Here is a 19,925-nt window from a genome sequence, read left to right on the forward strand (position 1 = left end):
TTAAGTTTGGTTAATTTTCTAATCTAATATATTAAAAATATAATGCTTAGCTCAGACTTCCTTTTCACGGTTGGAAGTAGGTTAGGGATGGATAAAATTGTTGGTTCATTTGAGCTTTGCATGGGTCCTTGCGTAAAGTTTTCGTAATACCAAAAGGCCCAAAGTTCAATTATTTTGAGAAATATTTAAATCCTAATATTAGTATATTTTTTATCATTTTATAGGTAAAGAGGACTCATTTTAGTACTCAAATTCATCTATATTATTATTTAAAATTTTAATTAAATTAGTATTACAAGTTAATTAAATATAATTTCATGGAAAATGATAAATGATAAAAGAATAATTTAAAGTGTTACTATAAATAATTGAGGATATGATAGAAAGGTAATTTAATATGCTTGGCAAGCAAGCATTGCGCCTAATTACTCACCCAGATACTCCTTAATTGTGTATTAATTTCAAAGAATTTTGAGAGAAAAACTAAAAGGCAAAATAAAAAGATTCAACTTTGGTAAATTTAACATATTATGTTGAGGCAAGTTACGAAGAAACAATTTGAATGGAATTCGATATCATTTACTACCATTTGAAATGAAGCAAAACTTGTCATATTCAGTAATTGTAATTTATTGAAATATAATTTTTAAGTTATTAACTATATTGATATTTATGAATATATGGAAGCTTATATATATAAATCAATTGGTTGCGTTCAAATATCAGACTGGACTGAATTAAATTAATACAACTCTTGAATTATGGAAATTTGTTCAGATGGAGGAGTTGTTCTTCTAGAAGACTGAATCTCCATCATATTGTGATTTATTGGACTCTATTAATGTGTTGTCCTTGTTATTTTGTAGTTGCTAATTTTAAGAAGTTGCTTTGTATTCAATCACTAGTATGTTATTAAGTCTATTTTCATATATATGTCCTGAGGCTTGTATAGGGAATGTATGAGAGCATATTGAGGTCACTTTTGTTTGTTCATTGAGGAACTCATTGTGCAAGTGCTATTAAAGAGCAAATCTTTAGTGTTTATAGCCTAAATTCTCAAGGGGAGCATTTAGAGGTGAGTGTTATAATCTTTTAAGTACAAATGTGATATCTCTATACTTGGGGAGTGATAGACTGTGATTTGGGTAAAATACTAATAAAAGCCAATTTTTTAAAAAATTTACTGAAATGGGCCCGGTAAATAATTAATTACCGAAATGACCCAATTCCCCGAAAGCACGTCCACGTCAGTGCGATGTCAGGGGACGTGGCAAGAAAACGCTTCCTCAAGGAAGCGCTTTGTCCACATGGACAAAAAGTGTGCCCTTAAGGACGCGTTTTCCTGCCACGTCAGTGCTCCCCTTGGGGATGCGTTTAGCCCGTGCGTGAACAGTAGCAACAGCTACTTTTTTGACCGTTGGTGACCCCCCCAATAGTAAAAAAAATCTATAAAAACCCCTCTTCATTTTTTTCACAACTAAATCATTTCTCTCAATTTCTCTCTAATATTCTCTCAAATTCCTCCCAATTTCCTCTCAAGTTCCTCTCAAATTCCTATTTAAAAAAGTTTTAATTTTTTAATTATTTTTAAAAAAAGTTTTAAATTTTATTTTTTTGAATTTTTTTAAATCATAAAAATTTGATCGTGTTAGCAATGACAGGAGAACTAATTCGTCTTGATGACAAGCACATATCCGTCGAACAAATAAAAATTGTAAGTGTTAAATTTAATTTTTAAATATTATTTAATATATTTTTTATTTTTGCAATTTTCAATAATTATTATTTTATTATTTGTTATAAAAGTCTGTAGATCGGATATTGCAATGTTATATCCGTAATATGCATGATCATCCATCACCGTTGGTAGAGAATTACTTGTGAGAAGCGAATTTTTGGCGCGTGGCGACGGTAGGCCCGGGATGCAAGTTGGACCCAAAACTCATCAGTGCGTTGATTGAGAGGTGGAGACCCGAGACGCATACATTCCATCTTCTATGTGGAGAGTGTACTATCACTTTGGAAGATGTCAATTTGCAATTGGGATTGCCGGTGGACAGGTACGCAGTCACCGAGTCTGTTCAATCTGGTGATTGGGGAGGAGTATGCTACGAGCTTTTGGGCGCTATTCCGGAGAATATTAATGGAGGTCGGATCAAGATGGACTGGTTACGAGACACATTCCCAGAGCTGGATGATGATTCTATCGAACTAGAAAGAATCCGATATGCTCGGGCGTACATTCTTCAGATAATTGGAGATTATCTCATGCCGGACCTGTCACGGAACCTTATACATCTAAGATGGCTGCTGAAACTCGTTGCTGGTGAATTTAGTTAGGGGTCTGCCATTTTGGCCACATTGTACCGGGAGATGTGCGGGGTGATGCGACCGAATAAAGCGAAAATCAGAGGTTGCCTGTCACTACTGCAGCCATGGGCACAGTTTCGCTTTCTATTTTTACGTCCTCGAGTGGACCACCCATATACATTCCCACTCATAACAAGGTAAATTTTATATTAGATTTTACAATTATTACGTAGATTTAAAATATAATAGTATGCTAAAAATTTATTTAAGTAGGTGGAACCATTCGACAAGTTATGCTCGATTACCTACCTCTCTTGAAGATATACGGCTTCTATTAGACCAACAGTCGGAAGCACAAGTAAGTATTAAATAAAATATATATTTCCATCACGAGCAAGTCGATTGGTATTTAGTATTTAGTATTATGTATTATGTATTATGTATTATGTATATAACTAATATTTCCATCATGTTCATATAGTTTCAATGGACACCATACGAGGATCCGACAATTCGGGCAGTAATTCCGGATGAGTACTTCCAAAATCCAAACGTTTGGCATGTGAAAGTCGCATTGGTCAACTATGTGACCGTGGAGATGCACTAGTCAGACAGGGTATTGCGGTTATTTAGATTTCGACAACCGATCCCCGTGGCACCTGAGGTGTTGGATAATCATCACAAAATTGACCTACGGCAATTGCATACAGATTGGCCGAGATTCTAGTCATACTACATCCAAATATGGGAAGATCGATATGATTACATACCTACTCGGAAACCGATCATCGTTCTAGAGTTGGCGTACGTGCCGGAATACATGCCATGATTTAAGATCCATGATAAGCCGTATTTACTGTCGGCAGAGGAGAGACAACGGCAATTGCATGTCCAAAAGGAACGACGTGGCCCTTTAAATCCAAGAAGAAGGGACGACAACTCAAGTTTATCAACGTGGCCCAGACAATCACCCGACCCATCATCAGCACCTATACAATCACCAGGCCCAGCAACAACACCGTCACAGTCACCCGACCCAGCAGTTCAACCGACGATACCCACGGCACAACCTTTTCAGATGATGCCAGGTGTGTATCGTAGCCCTTTTATGTATCCTAACCCTTATATGTTTCCTTTTTTTAGTCCTATGGCAGGTTGGAGTCCATGACCCGGTTCATCTTCATTTTTGACTACGCCGAGTGGACCGCAGATGTATAGGCCAGGTGCGTCGCACGAGGTATCGCAAGAGGGGCCGTCGGGGAGCTCTTCTTTTTACCAATCCCCATCATCGTATGGGTTTCAAAAAGCTTCGCCGTTGGTGATGCAAACACCTCCACTGTCACTATTCTATCAATGTGGCTTATTGTCCCAACACCGACAACCAGATCCCCTACCGGAGGAACCAGAATTCCCGCTGGAGCAACCACAACCCCCGTCGGAAGCTAGACAAAGAAGGAATCCAGCGCAAAACCATCAACGGCTGCCATGTGGCACTGAATCCGGCGGGCACGAAGATTGATTTTTATTTTAATATACTTGTACAAACATTTTGAATATTTTGATATTATTTGATGTAATAAAATAGAAATTCTTCTATATTATTTCATGTAATAAAATAGAAATTCTTCTATATTATTTCATGTAATAAAATAGAAATTTACTTTTACATTTTAATATAATAGAAATTCTTTTAAATAAGGCAATATGTTGAATATTTCTATATTATTTCATTTAATAAAATAAAACGTTATTTTGAATAAAGTAATTGTAATTTACTTTAATATTTTTAATGAAATAGATTTTCTTTTAAATTTTATACTATTCTGAATATTTGTACCAATTTTTTATTTTAAAAATATAAATAATACAAAGTTTTTTACAATAACGTTCAACTATTGCGATTTCGACATGATCAGCTTGTATGGCCTAGGTTCCTACACAATCCGCACAACTTCTGTTAGCTGGCTGTTTCTCGGATATCCATATTGTTACGTATTCTTGTCGAGCAAGGTCGACCCTTTGGTTTGCAACGTAGTTCTCTATCCGGTAACAGCTTAAAAGGAGCAAGCGATGCAGATGACCACTTACGTTCATTTGGGACCGGTAGGAATACGTGTTTCCAAACGTTGTACATGTTTTCTAATTTGTACACTTCATCGACATAGCTCATCGGATCCAGACGGAGATTCTGACAAGCTACAATTACATGAGCGCATGGATAACGAAGTGCGTCAAACATCCCACAGTCGCAAGTGCATCATTTGGCGACGTAAATTGTACATATAACTCAATATAGGGTGCTCCACTAGCGAGATAAGTCTGCACCATTACCTCAAAGCTACGAGCACCTTTTATGTCGAACGAGTCATATGTCACCGAATCAACAGAAGAACAAAATCGATACGTAATAGACAGAACTTTCATTGGCATTATTCCGAATATTTTACGCCTAATTCTTTTATGAAGTTCTGTCAAATCAATGTTCTGGTTAAAAACCAGTCGCACTGTATTCTCCGATAAAAAAACAACACCGTTCTCGGTGTGGCAAACCTCACCATCATAGTAAATAACAATACTAATACGTTTACTCATCTTCAATTTCTATCTTTCTTAGCCTCTCTAAATTTTTTTTTGCTGTAACTTATGCAATCTGAGAAAAAATTTTGCCTCATTTATAGCCTCAGGCCAAACATGCACTACTGTAGCAAAAGCACATCCACGTGGGAGCTTCTTTCAATACTTCTACTGACAAACCATCCTGCTTAAAGCTTTTTTAACACTATTTGCTCAGAAACGTCTACTCAAAATTATTTTTTCATGAGCTACTGTAGCAAAAGCGCGTCCACGTGGGAACTTCTTTCAGTACTATTGTTGACAAAGCATCCTGCTTAAAGCGTTTTTGACACTATTTGCTCAAAAACGTCTACTCGAAATTATTTTTTTAGGAGCTACTGTAGCAAAAGCGCGTCCACGTGGGAGCTTCTTTCAGTACTATTGCTGACAAAGCATCCTGCTTAAAGCGTTTTTGACACTATTTGCTCAGAAACGTCTATTCAAAATTATTTTTTTAGGAGCTACTGTAGCAAAAGCGCGTCTACGTGAGAACTTCTTTAAATTAACAAATAATTTAATTAAGTAACCCTCAACCACAAACCCTAATTTATTTGAGTTTTTACTTAAAAACCCTAAACACTAAACCATAATCTAATTTTTTAAAAATTTATAATTAATTTACTCAAGTAACCCTGAACCCTAATTTATTTAATTTTTTCATAAAAACCCTTAACTCTAAACCCTAATCTAATTTTTTTAAAAATTTAATTAAATTACTTAAGTAACCTTAAACCTAATTTAATTATTTTTCTTAAAAAACAATAAACACGAAACCTAATCCAATTTTGAAAAATTTATAATTAATTTAATTGACAAACCATAAACCCTAATCCCTTATTTATTTAATTTTTTCTCTAAAACCCTAAACTTAAAAATATCAAAATCCTAACCTTAACCCTAAACCAATAACCCAAAACCCTAACTGCAGGACACATAGGCAAAACGCGTCCTTGAGGAAGCGTTTTGCCTACTTGGACATAAAGCGCGCACTTAAGGGAGAGATTTTTGTCCACGTAGGCAAAACGCTTCCTCAAGGACGCGTTTTCCTGCTTCGTCACCTGACAACGTGCTGACGTGGATGCGCTTTCAGGGAAATAAGGCCATTCCGGTAAATAATTATTTTGATTTATTTAAGTGTTCGAAAATTTTTTAATGTTCTCGGTTTGGACCCGAACTGTTTCCGTTGCATGTTTTAGGGTCTCGAGGGCCCTTTTTAGGGACATATTGATTGAATGTGAGCGAATTAAATTTAAAAGCAAATTTTTATGCTCCGAACTAGTAAGTTAAGTCAGGTAACGCCTCGTGCTTGACTCCGACAACGGTCTCAGGTAAGGGGTGTTATAGGAGGGCTTCAGTCTGGAGTTTACAAAGTGAAACCAAATTTTACCTTGCGGCATCAAAAAGCGATGGTGTATTGTATAGCTCTTTTGATGGGAACCCGTCCAAACTGCTCCCTCGACACACAAGTCTCTCACCAGCAGGTCTCATTTTTCATCTGTGATGTCATCCATGAACTCAGAGTGTTCGTCGACATTGACCTTAATGTTGTACAACTCATTGATGTTTGCAGCGTCCCATGGTATTAAACCTTTTCGAACAAAAATAAATTCTAACTCATGATCGTAGAGATAGGCATAGAACTCATGTACTAGTTTGTTTTTGTTCTCCTTTCTTTCTTTCTTCTCCTTATCTTCTTCCTTTTTGTCTGATAATTTTTGAAGAAATGTTGTACTCATCTCATATTGAGATGTGTTTAAATAGGTGAAAAATTGACATTAGTGCCGCCTGTCAGAAAAGAGTCACCAGTGGCACCTACCAAGTAGGAGTCACCAATGACGCCTACCAGACCACCTGTCTTTATACCATTCCTGTATCTCTACATGGGTCATATACCAAACCGGGAAAATATTTTATAGTTGTGTCGCCTATAAAAAAAACACCACTAATAAAATAATATTTTTTAAAAGATAAAAAAAATATTATAAAAAATAGGTAGTGTCACTTATGAGAAAGCTACCACCAAAAAACCTATACTATTTTAGTAATTAATTGCACTGATAACCCATTTCAGAATTTAATTTAACCTTATTTTTATCATAGAAATTTCATTTAAATGGTAAAATGATGGTCTTATTGATATTTTGAAGTTTGATTTAAAAGAATAAAAACCATGTACTAGTAAAGTTTTAAAAAACAGCGACCCCATCGAAATGTCCCATCCGCTCAGTGTGACTTTCTTTACTCCCCAATTTACCCTTTGACCAGTCTGTTTTTCTCTTTCCCAGATTAATTAATTAATTAAATCAGTAATCATGGAAGATTAATTTCTCCGTGCAGTCAGCGAATAGATAGATAAATACACAAATACGATAGGGTAGGATTGTCCTTTAGATCAGATTTTTGTTTTTACTGTGGGGTCCCATCAAAGTGACCCTTCTTTCTCTCTCTCAGGACTCCGGACTCTTTCGTAATTTCACATCCCCCCAAAGAAAAAACCGATTTAGGTTTCCCATCGTAAAATCTGACGCTTCATATTCAGCCACCTTATCCTTAACCCCTAGCCGTCCGATCCCTTCCTCTGAAACCGGCCGTCGTTTTGGTTCGAATTAACTTTTAAAACAGAAGTAATTATTATTAATTATAATTCCCAAAGGCTGACGTGGCAGTCACACCTTTTGCATTCCTCTGATCTTCAATATAAAGTCCCGACCTCACTGAAACTTCGCTTTTGCGCCTCCCTTTTTCATTTCTGTGGTTTCTGAGTGTTGTTTTGGGATTTTAAAGATGGGTGAGAATAGGATGACCGGCAAGGTGAAGTGGTTCGATGACCAAAAGGGTTATGGCTTCATATCCCCTGACGACGGCGGCGACGATTTGTTTGTTCACCAGTCTTCCATCCGTTCCGAGGGTTTCCGTAGCCTTGCTGATGGTGAAGAGGTCGAGTACGTTGTCGAGTCTTCTGAAGGTCGCCCCAAGGCTGTTGAGGTCACTGGTCCCAACGGCAACCCTGTTCGTGGATCATCTAGATCCGGACGCGGCGGCGGCGGTGGTGGCGGTTATGGCGGTGGATCCGGTGGATATGGTGGAGGGGGAAGGAGAGGCGGTTATGGTGGAGGAGGCGGTGGTGGTGGTGGTGGAGGCGCCGGATGTTATAAGTGTGGTGAGATGGGCCATTTAGCACGGGACTGTGGGCAGGGTGGCGGTGGCGGTGGAGGCAGATATGGCGGAGGCGGAGGCGGAGGCGGAGGCGGCGGTGCTTGTTACAACTGTGGAGGCTCTGGGCATTTCGCTAGGGAGTGCCCCAACAGTGGTCGCTAATTTTGAGGAGGGATTTAAATGTGTCATTCGCATCTCCTCCGATCCATCCTTTTTTTTCCTCTTCCGCTACTGTTTCTGTCGGTTTGGTTATTATCGTATGGTTTGCTTTTTATGTTTTCCTTTTCCAGTTTATGCAGGACGATTTCTCTTAGTCAGTTTGCTGTTTTTGTCTTTTTGGATTTTGAAGTTGGCAAATGGTTGTAATGGGTGCTTTCGTAGTAGTCTTACAGTGAGGGTGGACATTAGTGTCGATTGGAAAACAACAATGAAGAAGAAAATGATGTTAAAACTCACTGTCATCAAGTGTTTATATCGATATCATATAAATACAAACTGATGGATGATGGTTTGGTTTCAATCCTTTTTCTTTTAATTTCAGTGCCCTTTCATGAATTTCTTTATATAATGCCTCAATTGTTAGATGTGATTTGTTTTGGTTCCATTCTGGTTGTAATGTGCCTTGAACCTGAAATTTGTGTTAATATGATTGAACCATAATTTACAACATTTTGACATTTTTAGCATGGTGCCCTTTGTTTCAAGGTTTCTTTTGCTTGTTTATATTCTTAGATGGGTAGGGACTCCTACTGTTTTTTCTTTATACTATTTGATGAAAAGGATTGGGATTTGGGACTCATTGGTGAATAATGCAACATAAACTCCCCAGATTATGTGCTACTGCCTTGCTTTTTTTAATCACAAGTGGTCCATTTTTCCATCTCTCTCTGCATTAACCCTTTTCTTGGTTTATGAGGGTTGAACAAAAGGTTAAATCATGATGGGTACTCTGTTCTCTAGTAAATTTTATGAGAACAATGGGAGGCACTTGGATAGGACTGCAAGAATGTTTGTATGCCTCTTTGTTTCTATTCAGTTTAGAAACATGCATTATTGGACCTTGTTTGTGGAAAAAAAATTGAAAGAAAATTATAGAAACAAGTTGCAAAACTGAATTGATATGTTTAAAATGTCTAAGGGAGCATGAAAACTAGTGGGGGGTGTTAAGGTGGAGTAATCATTGTAGTTGGATATTGGGAGTAGTTGGAATTGCTTGGAGACATCTTTGTCCTACTTAGTCCCTACCTTCTATTAGACAATATCGAGTAGGATGGTATATGGAAATTGGGGTAGTTCGGCCTAATGGTATCTCATTTCCAAAATCTAGCACCTTTGATGTCAATCCTTGGGTGTTGACCTGCCAAGCTCCACTTTTCACGTATTTAACATTTTTCCCATACAGGATTGATACTTAATTCATCACGGCATTGTGGGTTTTTTTTCCACAGTTTTCTTTTGACTTTTAACATATATATTTTTCGCTTCGTCAATCAGAAGGATATGCGGATTTGAGTAATTGATTAATGGTTGAAGTTATAGACATTGTACGAGAAAATATATGTATATGACTCCAATTAGAGTGTGTTCCGCTGGAATGGTAGAATGTAAATGGCAAGAGCTTTGGCCTCTAAAATGGTAAAATTACTTTAAAGGATTTTTTATTATTATTTTAAATTACAAAATTATAAATTTAGTATGGATGAGGATATGATAGAAACGTAATTTAATATGCTTGGCATGCTGCCGTTGCGCCTTATTATTCGCTCAGATACTCTCTTTAGTCGTATCAAAACCAAATATTTTCCTGATTGGGATTTCTTTACTGTTGATATGGGTTCTAATCCATCGTGTACGTGGAGAATTATATTTTTCAGCGAAGGGGCTGCTAGCTGGTGGCTATCGTTGGTGTTTGGGCGACGGTTTGACCATAAAGGTTTTCTATGAACCTTGGTTAGGGGACAATTTTTGCATCGACTCCATACCTTTGTCGGGTTTGGAAAACTTGAGGGTGAATCAGTTATTCTCAATAGATGAAATGGCTTGGAATGTGGATTTTATTGAAGGCATCCTTACTCCTATTGATGTCAATCTGTAAGTGTTCACAAGCAGCAGGATAAGCTTATTTGGCATCTTAGTAAGGACGGTCGTTATAGTGTTAGGACCAGTTATAGGGTGGCTTTAGAGTTGAATGCTAATTTACATGATCAATTTGTTGAAGGACCATGGTCATGGTTTTGGAGTTGTAAGTTCCACCAAAGGTTGAAGACTTTGTTTGGAGATGTCTTCGAGGTCTTTTGCCAACAAAAGCTCACTTGGTTGAGAGAGGTATCAATGTGGCTGTCCCGTGTGCTTGATTGAGGGCGATCAAGGATCTCAATTATGTGTTTATTGTCTGTGTCCGATTGCGGTGACTGTTTTGCAATTAGCGAGGCTGCAGCCTAGTCGGTATGTTACTGATAATTTTATCATCCCTTTATTGCAATCTTCTTATAAGCAACTTATCAGTATGGGTCTAACTATTTTGTACAGCATCTGGTTTCACCGTAACATCTATGTGTGGAGGAGTCAAAGCTTGCAGTTTCTAATATTCTTGTGTATGCTGAACCCTTCTTGCAAGACTAGCGGAGTTCACGAGTTTTTGCCGTTGTGCAACCTTCTCCCATGTCGTAGCACGCTGCTAATACTCCATGGTTAAGGCCGCCTTTAGATTTTCTTAAATGCAACGTAGATGAGGCTTGTGACCACTAATTATGCTGCATTGCTGAGGGATTCACATGGCCATGTTGTTAAGTGTTTTATTGGTATTGCACAGTCGGTGATGGATCCTAGCATAGCCAAGGCATTTGTCGTTCGAGAGGCTCTTTCTTGGTTGCGTTCCTTCAATGTTGATTGGATTTTAATGGAGTTGGAATCGTCATGATCTGTTCCCAAACAGGATCTTTTTTTTTTGTTAGTTAGGATTGGTAATTCAAGATTGTTTGATAATTCATCTTATTTTGAGTTTATATTATCTATCTTAAAACAATAACTACCAACTTTTACAATTTTAACAACTACTACCCACCTCTTAAACAAAATTAAAAAAAGAACCTGAAGAGGAAAAAACAACTTTCACGAATTCAACAACTCAATAATTTTTCATTGCAATTTTTTACTTTTAGGATGATTTTTATTTTAATATTTATTTTTAATCATTTTATTTAAATATTATTTTAAAATATATTTTTAAGAATTTAATTAAGATTAAATTTTATTTTTAAAAGTTCATTTAGGAGTAGAATGGTAGAAAAAATTCAGCTTAAAACAGAACAGGAAACCTTTTGCTTTTCCTTCTCTTTATGCGACATTAATTTTCAACCTTTCTGTCAAACTCCATTCTTTCAACTAAATTCTATTTATTTGATTATTATGAGCAACTAAATTGTATTTTAGCCAAATGGCGACCAAATTTAGGTATTTGAGTTGTGAGGTCAAAACTCATATTTAACTTTTTTTTTTTATTTAGATATTTATTTTTTTTCCTTGGATTGTTTCATAATATTGTTTTCAATTTCGTTTAAGAAAGAATCCCTAGTACAATATTGGGAACAATGTATAATTGGTACAAATAATTTAACGCTGAATCATTCTACAGAAGAATAAATTAATCTGGTTCGATTGGGAGTATAGTTGGGCAACACCATAAGATTAAGCGATCTAATTTAAATGATCTGCGCAGTTGAGATCATTTCTTAGAGTCGTGTTCTTCTAGTTTACAAGACTGTCGGCGAATTAAAATGTGGAAGTTGCTTTTAGAATTGCTCGCTTGATAAGGGGATTATCAATAAGCAAGAAGACATTCATAGTCCGTGATTGATTTTGAAACTGAAACCGACATCATACCCAAGGCTAGAGCTTTTGTAACACCCCTTACTCGTATTTGATGCCGGAATAGGGCATGAGGCATTACTAGAACACATACACTTGTAAACATATTTAACCGAGTTATCAAATTTCATCTAAATTAAAACTTTCAAATTTTTTTTAACATGCTTTTATAATTCTTCACAATATATCCTTAAAATATTATATTAATAAAAAATAGGGCCTACGAGACCCGATACATACCCATGCAATTCAATGCTTCATTTCCATTTTATTCAGTTCACAATTTCTCATGCTCACAATTTAAATCATATCACTAGCAATTTCCATTTAATTACCATTTATTTCAATTAAAACACAATAATAATTAGATTTGAATTACAGTAATACAAACTTACTAGGCTAAATTGCAGAAATACCATGATACAAGGGCATTTTGGAAATTTTCCATTTCCCTTGACTTTCCACGCGATCTTGATCTAAATTAATAATTTCATTCAATTTATTAATTTAAAAAATAAAACTATTCAATTCTTGAAATTTCGTCATTTTTTCCATTTTACAAAATTACCCTAACAATTTTATTTTTATTCATTTTAGTCCCTGAACCTAAAACATATAAATTAGCTATTTTTAAAATAAACTCATATTATCTGAATATTCACATATATTTTTCCTCCTCCATGCCATTCCACATCCTTAATGTACTTAACACTCTTAGAAATAACATTTTCTAAAGTTTCATTATTCACCCTTAAGTATATTCAAAGCTGTCTATCCGAGTTAGTATCACTAAATTATTTTTATCTTGAGCTACAGATCTCCAAATTATGCACCGTTAATTTTTCATGAAACTAGACTCATATATATTTTTACCATAAAATTTTCAGAATTTTTAGTTTAGCCAATTGGTACAGTTTATTCTTTAAAGATTCCCCTGTTTCACTGCCTTCCGTTTCTGACCTCTCTTCACTAAAAATCAAATATCTCTTAGTAAAAAATTCTGATGGTAGTGTCATTTATTTCTATTGAAACTAGACTCATTAAGAAATTTAATCATATAAATTAAAATTACAATTATTTTTGTACAATTTATAATGATTTATCAAAGTTAGAATAGGGATTCCAAAATCAATCCGACCCTGCCTCACTAAAATTCAAATATCTCAAAATATATAACTCTTTTACTTGCTTTGTTTCTTTTATGTAAAAATAGACTCATTAAAATTTCATTTAATATCTTATTCACTCTCTAATTAAATTTCCACAATTTATGGTTATTTTCAAAGTTAACCTACTGCAGCTGTCCAAAACTGTTTTAGTGGAAGATGTTGATAATCAAATTTATAACACCCTCCTTTCCTTTCTCTACAATATTTTCTATCAATTCTTCTTGTTTCCTTCACTAGCATATCAAGAAGATAGAACCTTATATAATAAATCCCTACATTAACATCAATTCCCTGCTTTTTCAATAATATCAAACTCAAAAATATATTGAAATCTTAATGTTCTTACCTTGCTCTATTGATTTCAATCTTTAACTTGATTTTCTCTCTCCTCCAGCCTTTATTTCTTGAATCTAACTTGATATTCTAGCTCCCAATAATCTCCTTATCAATTTTTTCTCTTGGTGGCTATGGAAATTCTTTTGATTTCTAGATGAAAATGGTGAATTTTTGGTGGAAGGATCAAATTGTAAAGAAAGCAAAACTTTCTTTCTTTCTCTCTTTTTCTCACTTTGGTGTATGGAAAAATGGTGGGTTGCATGCTTCTTCATCTTCCTTTTCTTATATATATACTAAATAAAATAATAATAAAATAATAAAATATCATTTAAAAATCAAATTAAAATACTAATAAACTAATATTTATTTATTTAATTAATATAAAATATCTCCAACATCATCATTATCTTCTAGATTTCTCTCTCTTCTAATTGACCATTTTTCCCTTTATGATTTTTTAAAATTCCATCCTTGAGTCATCACTTAATTTGGTAAAATTGCGATTTAGTCCATCAAAATTCTTTACCTTTTTCAATTTGGTCCTAATCCATCCATTTTCCTTAGTTTCTAGATCATTCCACCCTTAAAATAGTTACACCACTGGTCCTTCAACTTTTTCATATTTACACTTTAACCCCTCAATTTTTCAGTATTTACTCTTGGGCAACAAAACTTTTCTCACTTTTGCGATTTAATCTTTTCTTGAACTAATATGTCATAATATACTTCCCAATGTTGACATAACTCCAAAATTTCCCCTTTTTATCGCTTTATTTCCTTATTTTATTATATCAAAGATAATATTTTCTTGTAAAATTTTTTGGGTATTATGACTTTTATCAATTCACTTACTTAATTTAATTTCGAAATTCACCTTTTATCTATCATTTCACTTTTTTATTTTTTATTTAATTTCGTTATATTTTAATCTCCTCTTTATTTTACGAAAGATTGCAAGGTTTGTAGGCATGTATGAATTTTATATTCTATTTTTAGTCGTAAGATTTATTTTTGGTGGATTTGACACTCATCAAACTTATAAGGGTGATTTTCATTTTGAAAGGAGCAAGACACTTGCATGCTTCCTCTAGATCTACTTATGATTATAAATACATGTTCGAGCAATTACAAATAACGTAACATTACAATTTTCTTTTAAAAAAATATAAGATTACAATATTTGATATATATAAAAAGTGTTAGATTGAAATATTAAGAAAGATGCATTTATATGTTTAGTATACTAAACATTTTATTAGAAGTATGCTCATAAAATCCAAAATTTACCCAATCAAATAAACTACAATTTAACATTTACAATGATATTTATAATTAACAAAAGTTAATTTATTATTAAAACATATTCTTTAATCAAATTATTTTTAATTATATTAATTAATTAATTAATTAATTAAATTAACATATTTATTTCAAAATTGATATATGATTAAATTTAAAATTAGTTTTAAATATTCAATATGTATTTAAATTTGAATACAAAAAATTTAAGTTGTCACAGCTCGTTTTCAGAAAAATCGGAACAGTGATTTCGGGACCACAAATTTGAAGTCAAAAAATTTATTTTAATATTATTTTAATATCTACAGCATGATAGTATTATAGTAAAAATTTCGTTAAGAAATTTTACCGTTTGTATGTTCAATTTGTAAAAAAGAACTAAATCGTGTAAAGTGTGAAAGTTGTGTTCTAATAGGTAAATGTGTTAAATAGCTATAGAAATTTAAAGTGGAGGTTCTTATATGGTAATTAGACCATTAAATGAGTTAGTGGGTGTGTTTGGCTTGGTAATTTTGAAATATTTAAAGTTAGGTAAGGGTGATTTGGTAATTAGCCAATTAAAGATAAAAATAAAATAAAGCAAATTGGCTATCATCTTCATACATGCATGAACCAAATTTTACAGCAAGAAACACCATTGGAAAAGCTTGAAAATTTTGCAAAGAAAGTCTCTTGCATGTAAGTGTTATCTTGTCCCGTTTTTGTTGATTTTTATGTTTTTGGAATCGTTGTAGCTTAATCTAGCTAATTAGGGGACTAATTTGCAAAATAATTGAAAGTTTAGGGTTTTTCCATGAGATAATTTTAGTTTTTCTTGAAGTTTAATGGAAGAAAATGAATCCTTGTTGTTAATTAAACAACTTTTGTTAAGTGATTTTTAATGAAATTGTCAAATAGGGATTAAATTGAGAAATATGAAAATTATATGTTAAATATATGAAATTGTGAAATATATGGGCTGCTATAGACTTATAAGATATTCGGCTAGCCTTTGGTATGGTGAAATTACATGAATTTCATTTTTTCGAGCCTAGGGACTAAATTGTAAAGAAATCAAAAGTATATGGGCAAAATAATAATTTTCCCATAGCATGAATTTTGGATTGAATTGAAGAGGATAAGGTTTAATTTGATTAAATTTGATTATATAGATCAAGAAAAGATACGTACAGAAATAGATTGGAGAAAGGACAAAGTTATCGATTGAAGGATCGTTTTCCGTCGTACGAGTTCAAGGCAAGTTTGTGTAATTAAATTGCGTCTTTATATGTTTTAATTGAAATATATGTTTGTGAATCATTTAATTATTATGTATAATTATCGAGCGCATAACTGACAACGTACAAAAAATACCAAATTCCGTTTGAACCTTAGGAATTTGTAGAATACAAATGACATGTCATTAGGGTTGCCGATTCCAGCTCTTATGTGCCTACCGATACTCAGCTCGTATGACCTTACCGTTATTCAACTCAGAGGACCTTATCGTTTATCGCTCGTATGAGCATACATGTATAAGAATTGACGGATTACAGTTCAGTGCACCTCGTGTGTACTACTCGCGTATCTAACGATATTCCAAGTGGTTCAATGGGCATAGTGTTATTAAGAGATTATACAAGTTTGATACGAACTAGTATAGGTATTTACATGGAAAGAGTATATATATGATATACGGATACACTGTATAGATACTACATGTACATCAAATTTAATAATTTTTGAATTCATACATGATTCTCTGTTTTTATATGAATACATGGCTAACTTGGTTATTGATTATGTGATAGGATTTGGCCAAATTGAATTGTGTTATGCTTTGAGTTACTTACCTAAATTTGTGGTTAAATGGTAAGTTTAATTCTGTGTTATATGAACTTACTAAGCTTAATTGCTTACTCTGTTTATTTTTTCGTGTTTTATAGTGATTTGGGAGATCGTTCGGATTGGAAGTCGTCAGAGATCTCATCACACTATCAAATGTTATTTTGGTACTTTTGACTTTATATTTTGGGTAAAATGGCATGTATAGGTCTTTTTGGCTAATGGAAGCCTATATGTTTTGTTGTGTATTTAGCCATTAGATTTGGCTTGAATTTCGTATATTTTGTTATGTAAATATGTAAATAGCTTTATTGTATATGATGTATGGTTGTCATGTGAATGCCTTGTTTGTGAATTGGTATTTTGGGTATCAAATGATTGAGATTGATAAGTGATGTGCATGATATGTAACAGCCCGATTTTGGGTCTAGTCGGAGCAGTGATTTCGGGACCACAAATCCGACGAGGAAAAAAATTATTTTAAAATTATGACAAGGGTTGCATTATGATAGGAAGGTTGCATGAAAATACTGATATGAAAATTTTATCGATTTAGTGATTAATTAAGGAAATGACCTATTTGTATAAAATGTAGAAATTAAATTCTAGAAGCTAGAAGGGTTAAATAGCTATGAAATTCAAAACTAGAGGTTCTTATATGGTAAATAGACTATCAATCAAAAGATGGTAGATTTTTATGGATGAATCATCCATGAGATTTGAGAAAAAGAAAAGGACTAAATTGGAATTTGGGGAAATTAAAAGATGATAATTAATTACATGAACATATCATCTTTTTCTATCAGCTTCTTCCTCAAAATTTACATGGAAACCCTAGGAGAGAGAAAAGAGACTTTCTTGGCATAAATTGGTAAGTAATCATATCCCGTTTTTAATAATTTTTATATTTTTGAGATCGAGATAACATGTTCTCTTTATTTTGAGGATTTATTTGAAAAGTTATCAAGGTATGAAAACTGTGCCATGGATGAACATGCTGAAAATTGAAAATTTATGGTAGAAAATGAAATGTTGTTAGTAAATAAACAACTTTTACAAAGTGATTTTGGGTGAAATTGAGATTTAGGGACTAAATGGTAAACTTGTGAAATTCAAAGGAAAATTCTAATTTTTGTGAAATCTATGGACTGTTATAGATACATATGAATTTGGTTTAGGCTTGAAAAGGGGATTGAATTGCATGAATTTCATTTTTCGAGACTAGGGATGAAATAGGAATTAATGAAAAGTTTAGGGGTAAAAATGTAATTTTTCTAAAGAGTGATTTTTGAACTAAATTGAATAATGTGAGTGTTAAATAAGTTAAATGTGTTGTTATAAATCAAGAAAGACGAGAAATTGACATTGATCGATAAAAAGAAAAGTGAGAAAAAGTGAAAAATTATGAAAGAGTACATTCAGCAACAAAACGGTTTAGACAACAAAAGTTGTGGGACTTTGAAAAATCACTAAAAATGGTGGAAATTTAATTAGAGGCTGATATATGAAATTAAAGCTTAATTAGTCTATTTTCACATAAAATAAACGGTGTACACAAAAGAATTTTATATTGTGAGATATTTGAACTTGGGTGAGATAGGGTCAGAATGATTTTGGAATCCCCTATTCTGACTTGAAAAAATCTTTACAAATTGTACAAAAATAATTATGGGTTATAATTTATATGATTAAAATCCTTAATGAGTCTATTTTAAATAGAAATAAACAAGGACATCATTCGAATTCTGTACAATGAGATAATTAATTTTTAGTGAAGAGAGGTCAGAACTATCGAATAGTGAAACAGGGGAAACTTTAAAGAATAAAATGTACTTATTAGCTGGACCAAAAATTCTGAAAATTTTATGGTCAGAAGATATATGAGTCTAGTTTCGGGGAAAATTAATAGATCTTAATTTGGAGCTCTTTAGCTTGAGATATAAATAAATTAGTGACTCTAACTCAGAGAGACAGCTTGAATTTACATACAGGAAAATAGTGATAGTATGGATAATGTTGTTTAAATATGTTATACACATTAATGATGTGAAATGGAGAGGAGGAGGAGGAGGAAAATTGGGAAATATATGAATGATTTGTGTATAATTGGTCATATGCTTGATTATAATTGATAAACGATGAAATAGAAATGATGTTTATATTTGTGCATTATTGGTCATGGTTTAAGCTCATGTGTGAAAATAAAGTTTCATAGTATGTCTATGGTATATTCGGCATATGATTTGGCATGAAATAATGTCATGAATGGTTTATGAATTAACACATGTTGGGAAGCGTGATACATGAATAAATGTTGTGCTCATCCATGCTTATAATGGTTATGCTATATGTGTATTTGGCTAACATATTTGGTGTACATGCTTAGGCTTTGGCCAAGTAGTGGCTAAATTATGCCACGTTAAATTTATAAGTTATGCATTGAAATGGTAAATGCCTAATAGAAAATATGCTTGTTATCATGAAAAGGGTGGTAAGGTTTAAATTATGTAATCTCTAGTGAAATGGTTTATCATGTGGTTAGTTCCAAAAAGAGTTATGTTTAAATACACTAGCTTGCGACTATGGTTGAATGATATGTTTATATCTTGTGTGATGTGCATAGGAAACGAGTGTGGAAAGGTAATGAAATAGTAAGTTCATATGACAGAAATTTAATGATTAAATGTTAATTTCGTGAATTATATAGTGTATGATGAGATATATTTGTTGCTGAATTGAGAATAAAATAACAATGCAAAACCGAATAAATGATCAAATTGAGCGGAACGTCGGATTTAAGTACTTCTAACCAGTGAAAAGTGATAAGTGGTAGCTTTAGCTACGCTTATCTGATTAGTGACAAGTGACAAGTGATAAGTGATAGCTTTAGCTACACTTATCTGATCAGTGACAAGTAACAAGTGATAAGTGGTAGCTTTAGCTACACTTATCAGGGACAAGTGACAAGTGATAAATGTGATCCGTGTAAGACCGTGGCAGGGCTATGGCTTCAGAAAGTGATAAGTGATCATATACAAGACCATATTTATACTATGGCAAAGTGGAAGTGAAGTACTCAATTTTCCATAACCATTCCCTAATTTGATTAAGGATGGTAAGTGACAAATGGGCCCAAAAGAATTATAGTAAATGGATAAGTGGTAGTGAATTTATACCAAGATGATGAGTTGAATTGATGTTGTTATTTAAGCTAAAGTGATATTTTCATTGCAAAATTAAGAATTTCATAAATGTGTTAATGAATGGTATAATCGATAAACGTTGAGTTAAATGGTAAATACATATTAGTATTGAACTTAATGATTTGAATTATGAACATGAGAAATTTGT

At 33.4% G+C, this 19,925-nt stretch overlaps 1 protein-coding gene across 1 annotated transcript; it reads left to right on the forward strand.

Annotated features, from left to right (window-relative positions):
• The first annotated feature begins 7,584 nt into the window (after positions 1-7,584).
• LOC105785888 (glycine-rich protein 2) lies at positions 7,585-8,599 on the forward strand. The gene has a single exon (XM_012612077.2). The coding sequence runs from the start codon at positions 7,708-7,710 to the stop codon at positions 8,239-8,241; it is 534 nt and encodes a 177-aa protein (XP_012467531.1). The 5' UTR covers positions 7,585-7,707; the 3' UTR covers positions 8,242-8,599.
• The last annotated feature ends 11,326 nt before the right edge of the window (positions 8,600-19,925 follow it).

Source organism: Gossypium raimondii, chromosome 1 (genome assembly GCF_025698545.1).
Source record: "Gossypium raimondii isolate GPD5lz chromosome 1, ASM2569854v1, whole genome shotgun sequence".
Lineage (NCBI taxonomy): Eukaryota > Viridiplantae > Streptophyta > Magnoliopsida > Malvales > Malvaceae > Gossypium > Gossypium raimondii.

Coding starts and splice junctions, on each gene's coding strand:
- LOC105785888 (XM_012612077.2), top strand. CDS start 7,708: ATGGGTGAGAATAGGATGACCGGCAAGGTGAAGTGGTTCGATGACCAA.